The sequence below is a fragment of the Camellia sinensis genome, chromosome 2 (genome assembly GCF_055761805.1).
Source record: "Camellia sinensis isolate YWXY chromosome 2, ASM5576180v1, whole genome shotgun sequence".
NCBI classification, from domain to species: Eukaryota; Viridiplantae; Streptophyta; class Magnoliopsida; order Ericales; family Theaceae; genus Camellia; species Camellia sinensis.
Window position 1 is genome coordinate 79,771,342 of NC_138962.1, and position 13,037 is coordinate 79,784,378.

General features: G+C 33.6%; 1 protein-coding gene and 1 long non-coding RNA gene across 3 annotated transcripts in view; both read left to right on the plus strand.

Moving 5' to 3' along the window:
• LOC114319674 (bidirectional sugar transporter SWEET17) overlaps nt 1–13,037 on the plus strand; it is a 40,852-nt gene that overhangs the window by 23,757 nt on the left and 4,058 nt on the right. The window contains exon 6 of one of the 2 annotated variants that reach the window (XM_082914897.1): nt 3,666–4,021. The exons of the other annotated variant lie outside the window; for it this stretch is intronic. Within the exon in view, the coding sequence (XP_082771023.1) occupies nt 3,666–3,740 (75 nt within the window). The 3' untranslated portion in view covers nt 3,741–4,021. Of the gene's footprint in view, nt 1–3,665; nt 4,022–13,037 lie in introns of those variants that run through there. 2 annotated transcript variants of the gene reach the window in all.
• LOC145820139 (uncharacterized) lies at nt 3,862–10,270 on the plus strand. Its single transcript, XR_014361174.1, has 2 exons — nt 3,862–3,957; nt 10,199–10,270. It is a non-coding gene; the product is annotated as an uncharacterized LOC145820139 (long non-coding RNA).

Genomic DNA, 13,037 nt, shown 5'->3' on the forward strand with positions numbered 1-13,037 from the left:
TTTAACAAATAGAGTTTAGAAATTAATCCACGTAACTGAAATATTAATATAGTTTATAATAATTTATAAAACATAACTTATATAAAATAATTATGGTAAGTCAAAACATACGTAAAATACATTATGATAACTCAAGATATAATATAACTCACCTTAAAATTAATATCTTACTTTTTCTTTCCACTACTAAATACTCTTTCGACTTCCATTATTTTTATCCTTTCTCCTTCCTCTCTTTTTTTTTTTCCTTTTCTTTCATTTCTTTCTTTTTTTTCTCTTTCTTTCTTTTCCACCCAGGTGAATCCCATCTTCTCAGGGAGGCGAAACCATTCTCTGGCCAACACGTGGCCAGGCCCAAATCATTCCACAGATTTGATAATAAATTCATGGATTTATTCTTATTTTTAACAACTATCTAAGATAATTACACTTTAATCCAGTTTTCTAATATAACTATATAAATAAGTTTATCCCTAATTAAATTACACTTTATGATATACCAACAAAAAATTAATTATTTATTTTACTACCACACCCATTATTATTATTATTATTTACTCTTACTTTTATATTTATTTATTTACTATCTTTAACTTTAATTTGGCCCAACTAGTATTATAATTCTGTATTTCTGTTAATTTGGCCCCAAATAATAATCTCTAATTAATCCCATATTTGATAATCCAATGTCAAATTAGATTCTGTATTCATTATTATTTATTTAATAATATATCATCACGTACAACCATAATACTAATATAAAATTTAAGAGATAACTTAAATTTTCGGATTGTTACAGAAACGACGGTATCAACGCCGTCGTGAGAGGCAGATGGGAGAGACAGACAGGCAGATAGATAGACAAAGAGAGTAAATAGAGGAGATAGTGTGTAAGTGTGTGTGTGTGTGTGAGAGAGAGAGAGAGAGAGAGAGAGATTGTTAGATTTGGAATCATGTATATGATATATATATATATATATATATATATAAGTAAGTGTATTTTAGTCATTTTGCTTGAGTTTGTCCTTTTGGACAAACAATTTCAGCGCCTAGACTGTTCACTAAACAAAATTGAAATTTAGATTGATGGACCCGATGCCCTTTAAAGTATAGGAACCAAATTATTTAATTTGAAATTGTATGAACTAAAGTAAAATTTAGATCAAATTACAAGGGTAAAAATTATAATTAACCCAACTTATTATTTGCATTACATTACACTACATGATATCTTAAAAGACTTAGGATCTGTTTGATATTTAAATAAACAATTATCTATTGTTCACATTTATTTTATAATGGATGTGAAAATATATAACCTTTGTTTACATCATTAGTTATAGAATTAAAAATTTACCAATATTTTTAGACACAATATCAATTGGAATCTAATACGGGTAACAAAAACTACAACTAAATAATAAAATGTGAGTCTTGTAGATTAATAATCCTAATCTATGCTATAATCCACACAATCAAACAAGCCCTTAAAGCCATTTTGCTCCTAGAACAAATATAGATGGTGCCTCAAATTAAATTTCTTTAGCCAAAATAGTATAACATATCACTTTTGTATCTCTTTTTAGGAGACAACAAGACACTTATCCTAATATTAGTGGTCTAAAGCAATGTTTCAAACCACCAAATAACTTCTTTGTTAGGTTTTTATAATTATCAATCCCGTTTGATAAAACTCCATTCCGTTATAATTTTATTCGCTCTTTTATTATAATGAAGCTATAAGTGTTTAGATGCGAATCCAACCTGAATTGTGCTTATATAGAGAAGTTTGTGATCTTGATCATTTCATGTTTGCCACTCCGTTGACTATGTGTACGGAGTCAAGCTACCTAATCAGCTCGCGAGGATCCAGGGGGCAGCACCCTGTAGCGAGGTCGAGAGGCAGCGCCTCTGAAGCAACAAAAAAAAATGTAGTCAAAATTATTTGACCACTCAAGCGGTCATTTGTGCACTCAAGCGGTAAATGACATTATCCAATACTTTTACAGAGCGTCCAAATTTCTGAGAGCATCTTATATGTGCTCGAGCGGTGAAGTCTTAGCTCGAGCGATGGGCACGCGTTTTAATGAGTTCGCTCGAGCAATGAAGTGGTTGCTCCAGCGGTCAGGCGATATGTTTTGCACCGCATTTACTTACACCGCTCAAGTGGTGAAATGTGTGCTCGAGCGGTCTTCGCGATTCAATTTACTATAAAGTGCGCAACTTCTTGTTTTTTGGGGCCGTCCAGATTTTTAGAATGAAACAAGATACAAAGTGTTTTATATTGGAAGGTGTTTTATAAGTTTTCTTTGATGATTTAAGAGTGATCAATGGATCCGTGAACTTCATACCAACATCATCAACGGTTTGTCTGTTTTCATTCATTCACAAGAGAAAGAGTTATTTTTCGGTGGATTTCAAGAATTTGGGCCTGAAACTTTGGTGGATTCCAGAGTGGCTCAACGTCATGGATTCGATATCAGTGTTGTGGATTCAATATTAGACAAGACAATTTCGAGATAAAGACATTGGTACAAGAGGCACATAGGGGTCGGTTCAATTTGAGCATAGATTCAGTAGGTAATTGAGGGTAAACTTGTATAATTCTTTTTTGTCTTTTTACCGAATTGTTTTGTGGCTTTGACCCTTGATTTTTTATCACAATTGGGCACGCTCCAATTGTGATTTTTTCACGTTAAATCATTGTGTCAATTTGTCTTGATTGTTTGATTGAGAATGTTATTTATTATTTTAAATTGAAACATAATTACAAAATCAAAATCTCGAAGATTTTAGATTTTTCATTCTCCTTAATTAGGGATAAAATAGACATTTTTCAACTTAAAATCTTAGTGACATGATGGCAATTAAGAAATGAGGTGCTAGCGGAAATTAGCAAGACCCAATTTTATAATTAAATTAAAATATGGTTTCATATCATAAATATTGGTCCCCGAAATAGTATATGATTAGGACCCTTTTTACATTGATATAAAAAATTGACTACATATAAAAATTGTTGATCCCAAAAATAATTTTTATTAGGTGAGAGCTCAAATTTTAATTAGTGGGGTGGCGTAAGCCTATTATAGTAATATAATTCTAGGCTATATCTCCTTTCCAAACCATATATATATATATATATATCAGACCCACCTTAAATTCAAATAATAATTAAAGTGATACCAACTTGCTATAATAATTTAACTGTACTAGCCAGAAACATATATATCTCCATTTTTAATTGAGAGGAAGGCAGAGCTAAAGCCATACAAAGTAGCCCACATGAAAGCGAAATTATAACTCATAATTATGACAAGAAGCACTAATTCATGCTAAATATACACTACAAATCAATCTTTGGCACTTGAATTTGTTGGACAATCTTCACTGTATTTAAAAAATTTAATTCTATTGTGTACACAATAACAATTAGAATTTAAAGAAATAAAGAAAATGAGAGAATTTGTTTGATTACAAAAATCAAACTCGAAATAAAAATAAATAAATAAAAACAGATTTTATTTTGTTACAAAAACAAAATTAAAATCTGATTTAAATAAATAAAAACAACACTGAAAATAAATTAAATAACTTACTTGATTTAATTTCTTCGAATTATTTACTGATCAAGTCCAGTGTTTAACACTGTGTCCTTAAGACAGATTCGTCCTCTCCACGGTGCTTTCAGAATTCGGACGTCTATCTCCCAGGATGAAATGATCTACCACAAACAATAGCAGCACTACTAATTGTTTGCCTTACGAACACACTAAGTGTTTACACTCTTTCTTTCGGAAATAAAATGCAGCAAGATGAAGAATATGAATAGCAGAAGTGAAATACGAAATTTCTGAATGCAAAATATCAAATGAGGGTGGTCCTATTTATAGATGTGAAGGTGGCTGTTGGTTTTGAATTGAACAGGTATGTGGCTCTTGGTTTTGAATTGAACAGGTATGATACCTGTTGGGTTTTGAATTCAAACAGATTCAACAATTCAAACAGATAGCAATTACGGGAAGGGCCCTGTTTGGGTGTGCATTAATTTCAAAACAGTTTATTTCTGTTTGAAACCGGGAAGGGCCCTGTTTGGATGAACAAACCAATTTAATTTGAATTCTGGATTTTATTTTTAATAAAAAATAAAATTAAACTCAAATGTTTTTGGCCCAAAAAGATTAGAAGCCCAACCCAACCACACACCACGCACCCGCGCCCAGCCCCCCCGACCGGACGGACGGCGGCGGCGGCGCGCGCGCGTGTGGTGATTTTTGGGTCCAATGGGTCTAGCCCATTTTGCCCATAACCTCTCCCTCTAAAACACTTGGGTACCCCTTGGGGCACACCCCAAGTATCTCACCCTAAGCCTTATAAACCCTTTCAAACCTTCCCACCAAATCAATGTGGGACAAGCCAATTTACAACCTTAAGGAATTTCCACCAAAACTCCATTTCCATGGAGCACACTTTGGCTTCAATTTCCCATTCACTCGGTAATGGTTTTGAGCAACCAAATATACCACGTGAATCACAACGCGGCATAGAACGCGTTACCACTTTGACCCGAGTAAATCGACACTCGGGGCCCACCTAAAAAATAGACCTAACTTAGGAAAAAATTCTGGTTTTATCCAGAATTTTATAACCATTTCCAACAATCCCCCACATGAATGGAATTTGATGACAACGGAAATGCAACAATATGCAGACTTTAACGAAAGAGTATAAGTCGAAAATATCTTGCATCAGGATAGGTAGTTTTCGGCTTTGAACCTTCCCTAGTGATAACCTATCGGACTTACTGGCTAACTAATGGACGCGATGCCTTGAATTGTTCATCCGTTTGTGTAAGCCAAGACAATAGATTTCACACAAAATATCTTCTAACACATCGTGGTTCTCACTGTTGTGTTCATTTTGGCCTTGAACGCGCCTGGTTTTCATAAGTGTTTCTAGAGAATTTAGCCTTTGCATTCTCATAGAACCGGCCCCAGTTCAACACTCATATAGGTGATTCTTATTGTGAGTATCTCTTTATACTCGTCTTGATTTTATGCCTTAATCAAGATATAAGTAATCATTAAAAGCAAAGCTTATCCTTATACCCCTGCAGACAACATATGTTGCAGATATCACTCTCACCATAGGAATGGGTAGGAATTTTTAATCCCTTGGTGATTTCTGGTGAGCCATACATAACTTAGTTGTCCCTTTGAACTTAGTTCTTGGGATCTCCAGTCATATAAGTAGGGTTACCATTATGACGACTCTTATGTAATAGGCTTTAATCCCATCCCCTTCGATGAACTATACACCAGCTCTTTTGTCAAACCTTTTGTTAACGGATCCGCAATATTCTCTTTAGATTTTATATAATCTATTGAGATTATTCCGTTTGACAACAATTGCCTTACGGTATTATGTCGACGACGTATATGTCGTGACTTACCGTTATATATGTGATTCTGTGCCCTGCCTATTGCAGATTGACTATCACAATGAATGCAAATAGCTGGCACAGGTTTTGGCCACATTGGAATGTCTTCTAAGAAGTGACGAAGCCATTCTGCTTCTTCACCTGCTTTGTCTAAAGCAATGAACTCGGATTCCATTGTGGATCGTGCGATGCACGTTTGTTTCGTGGACTTCCAAGAAACAGCAGCGCCTCCTAGAGTAAAGACATATCCACTAGTGGATTTTGAATCTTTAGTATCCGATATCCAATTGGCATCACAATAACCTTCGAGTACTGCTGGATATCGATTAAAGTTCAAACCATGATCACGAGTAAATCTTAGATATCTAAGAACTCGAATGATCGCTTTCCAATGGTCTTCCCCAGGGTTACTAGTGTACCTACTCAATTTACTTATAGCATAAGCTATATCAGGACGAGTACAATTCATTAGGTACATTAGGCTTCCAATGATTTGGGAGTATTTTAACTGAGACACTGCATCACCTTTATTTTTCGATAAATAAAGACTGATGTCTACAGGTGTTCTAGCTAAATTCAAATCATCCTTGATAAATTTATCAAGAATTTTCTCAATATAATGAGATTGAGATAATACATATCCGTCAGATGTTTTAGTAATTTTCATTCCTAATATAACATCTGCGACCCCCATATCTTTCATATCAAATCTTTTGTTAAGCATCTGCTTAGTTGATTTGATCATGTTTTGACTGCTTCCAATGATAAGCATGTCATCCACATAAAGACAAACTATGACATATCCTTGGTCAGTGTTTTTAACATAGACGCATTTGTCACATTCGTTTATCTTAAACCCATTAGTAAGCATTGCATGATCAAATTTTTCATGCCATTACTTAGGTACTTGTTTTAATCCATAAAGGGATTTTACAAGTCGACAAACTTTCTTTTCTTGCCCTGATACTACAAACCCTTCGGGTTGTTCCATATAGATCTCTTCATTTAGATCACCGTTTAAGAAAGCTGTTTTAACATCCATTTGATGTATTTCTAATTTAAACAACTCTGCTATAGAAATAAGCATGCGAATGGATGTTATTCTTGTCACAGGGGAATATGTGTCAAAATAGTCCAGACCTTCCTTTTGTCTGTAACCTTTAACAACAAGTCTTGCTTTATACTTGTCAATTGAACCATCTGCCTTCATTTTTCTCTTGAATATCCATTTATATCCAAGAGGTTTAGAACCTGGTGGAAGATCCACTAATTCCCAAGTATGATTTTGCATAATGGATTCAATTTCATTATTAACAGCCTCTTTCCACAAAGGTGCTTCAGGACCTGTCATTGCTGCCTTAAAGCTTTGAGGTTCATTTTCTAACAAGTATGTCAGAAAATCTGGACCAAAGGATTTTGATGTTCTCGCTCTTTTACTTCGTCTTGGTTCATCATTAGTTAAATCCTGTTGGTCGAGACTATTACTAGTCTCTTGTGTTTGATTGTCATTAATCTCTTGACTTTGTGTACAATCATAAGTTCTTTTCTGTGAACTTAATTCATGTCCTTTCTTGTAAGGAAAGATATGTTCAAAAAACACAGCATTCCTTGACTCTATAATAGTGTTCACATTTATATCAGGTATATCTGATTTATAAGTCAGAAACCGATATGCACTACTATTCTGAGCATAACCAATAAACACACAATCTACTGTTTTTGGTCCTATCTTAGTTTTTTTAGGAACAGGTACTTCAACTTTTGCCAAACACCCCCACACTTTTAAGTATTTGTAGGAAGGTGGTCGACCTTTCCACAATTCATAAGGAATGCTTTTGGTTTTCTTGTGGGGTATTCTATTAAGAACATAATTAGCAGACAATATTGCTTCCCCCCACAAGTTCTGTGGTAAGCCTGAACTTAGTAACATGGCATTCATCATTTCTTTTAGGGTTCTATTCTTCCTTTCAGCAATTCCATTTTGCTGTGGAGAATAAGGGGCTGTAGTTTGGTGAATAATGCCATGTTGTGCACAAAATTCATTTAATGGTGCATCATATTCACCACCCCTATCACTTCTAACCATTTTAATGGTTTTACCAAGTTGATTTTCAACTTCTGTTTTGTAGAGTTTAAACATTTCTAAGGCTTCATCTTTACTTCTAAGTAAATAAACATAACAATATCTTGTGCAATCATCGATAAATGTTATGAAATACTTTTTGCCACCTCTAGTTTGAATAAATTTTAAATCACATACATCAGTATGAATTAATTCTAGAGGTTCGGTTTTTCTTTCAACCGATTTAAATGGAGCCTTAGTTAGTTTCGCTTCTACACAAATTTCACATTTATGATTAGGATTAATTTCAAACTTTGGTATATAATCTAAACCAATTAATCTACGCAAAGCATCAAAATTCACATGTCCTAATCTACCATGCCATAAATTTGACTCAAGAATATAAACAAAAGATGTGTTATTCTTATTCATAGCAACTTTCGGTACAACTGTCATTACATTCAACTTAAAGAGACCATCACTCATGTATCCCTTACCAACATACATACCACTCTTTGTTAATACAAATTTATCAGACTCAAATACAAGCCTAAAACCATTTTTACTTAACAAAGACCCAGAAACTAAATTCTTCCGGATGTCAGGTACATGCAGTACGTTGTTGAGGGTCAGTTCTTTCCCTGATGTCATCTTCAAGATTACTTTCCCTTGTCCAGCCACAGTAGAAGTAGAAGAATTTCCCATGAAAAGTTGTTCACCATTTGCAGCCTCATTGTAGGTAGTGAACATCTTCTTGTCCGCACATATGTGACGAGTTGCTCCAGTGTCAACCCACCACTCTTTGGGATTTCTAACCAAGTTAGCCTCAGACACCACAGCAGAGAGATTGATGTCATTCACTCCGTCAGAGATGTAATCCAATTCTGTTACATTGGCCTGATTGGTGGTCTTCTTACTTGTACTTCCATGATTCTTCTTAGGGCGGCGGCAGTCAGAAGCTCGATGTCCAGTTTTGCCACAGTTATAGCATTTTCCTTTGAACTTCTTGCTACTATCGCCTTGTTTAGGACCATCTCCAGTAAACTTTCTCTTTTTGTTATGTGGTTTATGAATTTGTTCAACCACATTTGCCTTGGACTCAATGGGATTTTTCCCATTCCTCTTTTCAGCCTTTCGGTTATCTTCTTCAATTCTTAATCTTACAATCAATTCATCCATAGTCATCTCTTTGCGTTTATGTTTTAAATAATTTTTGAAATCTTTCCAAGCCGGTGGTAACTTTTCCACTAAAGCAGCGACTTGGAATGACTCGCTAAGAGACATACCTTCTGAATGAATATCATGCAAAATTATTTGAAAACTTTGAACTTGAGATATTACCGTTTGGGAGTCTACCATAATAAAGTCCAGAAATTTACCGACGACAAATTTCTTCGTGCCGGCATCTTCTGTCTTGTATTTCTTCTCCAAAGAATCCCTCAATTCTTTTGCTGTTTTCAGAGGACTGTATACATTATACAGCATATTGTCAAGGCCATTTAGGATGTAGTTTCTGCACAGGAAATCTGAATGTTTCCAAGCATCTACAGCGGCAACAACTTGCCGATCACTTTCACCTTCTTTAAGTGCTGGAGCCTTTTCATGGAGAAACCGGGCCAAATTAAGAGTTGTAAGATAGAACAACATCTTCTGCTGCCATCTCTTAAACTCGGTACCGTTAAATTTTTCCGGTTTTTCTCCATGATTGATTGGTACATGAACATGGTTCTGGATAGGGACCGATGTAGGTGTAACAATAGGAGTACCACTGCCAGATGCAGTTTCAGTTGTAGTAGCCATAATCTCTGATTACAAAAATCAGAAAATATTAAAACACAAATTAATTTTCTAGTTACTAAAACCAGAAAATAATTGTAATAACAAAATAATTTTATTTTCCTTGTTACTAAAACAAGAAAAATAAAATATATAACAAGAATTTTCTGTAATACCAAATAATATTCTGAATTGTTAATGACACCAGTATCGTACTACTAGATGTTGTCAAAGAAAAGAGACAGTATATTACTACTATCTGTCAAATAGCATAAATCACTATTTGTTTTTCCAACCAGAATATTAATTTGAAAACACAGAAAATTAAATACAATGAAGATACCCAAAAAGGAATCTGTCTTAAGATTGTTGGACAATCTTCACTGTATTTAAAAGATTTAATTCTATTGTGTACACAACAACAATTAGAATTTAAAGAAATAAAGAAAATGAGAGAATTTGTTTGATTACAAAAATAAAACTCGAAATAAAAATAAATAAATAAAAACAGATTTTATTTTGTTACAAAAACAAAATTAAAATCTGATTTAAATAAATAAAAACAACACTGAAAATAAATTAAATAACTTACTTGATTTAATTTCTTCGAATTATTTACTGATCAAGTCTAGTGTTTAACACTGTGTCCTTAAGACAGATTCGTCCTCTCCACGGTACTTTCAGAATTCGGACGTCTATCTCCCAAGATGAAATGATCTACCACAAACAATAGCAGCACTACTAATTGTTTGCCTTACGAACACACTAAGTGTTTACACTCTTTCTTTCGGAAATAAAATGCAGCAAGATGAAGAATATGAATAGCAGAAGTGAAATACGAAATTTCTGAATGCAAAATATCAAATGAGGGTGGTCCTATTTATAGATGTGAAGGTGGCTGTTGGTTTTGAATTGAACAGGTATGTGGCTCTTGGTTTTGAATTGAACAGGTATGATACCTGTTGGGTTTTGAATTCAAACAGATTCAACAATTCAAACAGATAGCAATTACGGGAAGGGCCCTGTTTGGGTGTGCATTAATTTCAAAACAGTTTATTTCTGTTTGAAACCGGAAAGGGCCCTGTTTGGATGAACAAACCAATTTAATTTGAATTCTGGATTTTATTTTTAATAAAAAATAAAATTAAACTCAAATGTTTTTGGCCCAAAAAGATTAGAAGCCCAACCCAACCACACACCACGCACCCGCGCCCAGCCCCCCCGACCGGACGGACGGCGGCGGCGGCGCGCGCGCGTGTGGTGATTTTTGGGTCCAATGGGTCTAGCCCATTTTGCCCATAACCTCTCCCTCTAAAACACTTGGGTACCCCTTGGGGCACACCCCAAGTATCTCACCCTAAGCCTTATAAACCCTTTCAAACCTTCCCACCAAATCAATGTGGGACAAGCCAATTTACAACCTTAAGGAATTTCCACCAAAACTCCATTTCCATGGAGCACACTTTGGCTTCAATTTCCCATTCACTCGGTAATGGTTTTGAGCAACCAAATATACCACGTGAATCACAACGCGGCATAGAACGCGTTACCACTTTGACCCGAGTAAATCGACACTCGGGGCCCACCTAAAAAATAGACCTAACTTAGGAAAAAATTCTGGTTTTATCCAGAATTTTATAACCATTTCCAACAGAATTAGTGGGTATATTTTGTTGGCATTAGTGTTGATCATGCAGACTCCACTGTGACAAGGTATAGTTAATTTTAGTTGGTCACATGGCTAGTATTTAGAGGGCAAGATAAAATATTTTGTTGGAATAGAATTGAGCCCCGTTTGTTTGAAGAGTTTGAGGGGAAATTGAGATTGGTAGTGAGGTGAAACCTACTAATATTGTGTTTGTTTTGAGAGATGGGGAAGGGATTGATAGTGAGCTCCGGATTAGGATGAGCCTCCCCAAGGGGTTTTGGATGGGCCTCCAAGACTTGGTATTAGAAAAATAGTCCGGCGGACTAGAAATTTTTTATTTTTATTTTATTTTTTACATGGCATTTTTTTTTGAACATTAATGTTTAATTTTTTGTTTTTTTTGTTAAGAAAAAATTATTATTTTATTTGTTTTATTTTTTTTTGGAAATTTTTTATTTTATTTTTATTTTTTAAAATTTTTTTACATATTGGGCATTTTTTTTAAATATTAATATTTAATGTTTTTGTATTTTTTTTTTGTTTTATTATTTTATATTTATTTTATATAAAAATAATTTAACAATCACTACACTAACAACTATCATCAAAACAAACACAATTTTACTTAATCCCATCACTACCAATCCTCTCACTATTAATCCCTTCACTATCAATCCCCTCCATTCTAGCTCTGAAAACAAACGGGGCCGAGAGGAATGATAGTGAGGGGATTAAGTAAAATTGTATTTTTTTTTTATGATAGTTAACAGTGTATGGATTGTAAATTATTTTTATATAAAAGAAATATAAAATAATAAAACAAATAAAATTATGGTTTATACTTAACAAAAAATACAAATACATTAAACATTAATGTTCCAAAAAAAAAAAAAAAAATCATAGGCCGCAAGACTAATTTTCTAATGCTAAGAGTGTGTTTGGTTTGTGTTTGTAGAATAGTTTTTGAGATAAAATGTACGAAAACTTATTTAGTTTGCCTTTTTTCAGAAATGGTTTTGGAAAATTATTTTGAAGAGAAAGTTTTAAAAAAAGTGATTGATTTGATGTGTATGAGAGAGAGTGAGTGATTTTGAAAAGTAGGTAATCAAACAAAATTTTGAGATTTTTTTTGAAAAAATTTATTTAGCTTGATTACTCTTAAAAATTTGTTAATAGAGAATTTTTCCCAAAAATTTTTCTGAAAAAGAAACCAAACAAGGTCTTTCTTTGACCTCCATCTCAATCCCAACATCCAAGGCCCATCATAATCTGGAGGGCTTATGAATCCCCTCTCTATCTTTCAAAACAAATACAATATTAGTGGGTCCCACCTCCATCTCAATCATATTCTTTCCTCCATCTTTCAAAACAAACACAATATTAGTAGGTCTCACATCCATCTCAATCACATTTCTTCCTCCATCTCTCAAAACAAACAGGCCTTAAAATCAAATGACAAAAATAGTTTATTAATTTATTTCAAACTGATTAAGGGATCGGTGTCTAATTTAGAAATGATCTATTCCTTTTTGACTAAATCATTTTGCTATTGATTTTTATCTTTTCTTAACATGGATTATCAATTAAATTACACTAAACAATGTGAAAAATTAAAGATAAAAATAGATATAATTTAAAACTATAAAAACCAAATTTACATAGATAAAAACAAAAAAAAAAAAAATACAATTTGTCCATTGATTTATTCATGATATTTGCCTGCATGCCAGCTTTTACTTGCAACCCATCTGGATGTTCCACATCAGCTGTGCACACAAATTGTGGACACAACAAATCAAGTAGTTAAATCTCATCACCATATTTAGATAAAGTTTTATTTTGATATTTAACTTAAAATTTACTCCATTCGTCCCAAAATAATGGTCCCTTTTGGGGAATCCAACTTTTTTTGGTAGTACAATTATTGCATTTGAAAAAAGTTGATTTTCCAAAATTATCCTTTTGATAGTACATTTTTTGAGAATATCAATGCATAATTGTACTTTTTATGTTGTTTATTAATTTAAAAGAAGGGTAAAATAGGAAATTTATATTATTTTTGTACTTGATTTTTGAAGAGGGACTAATATTTTGGGACAATGAAAAATGGA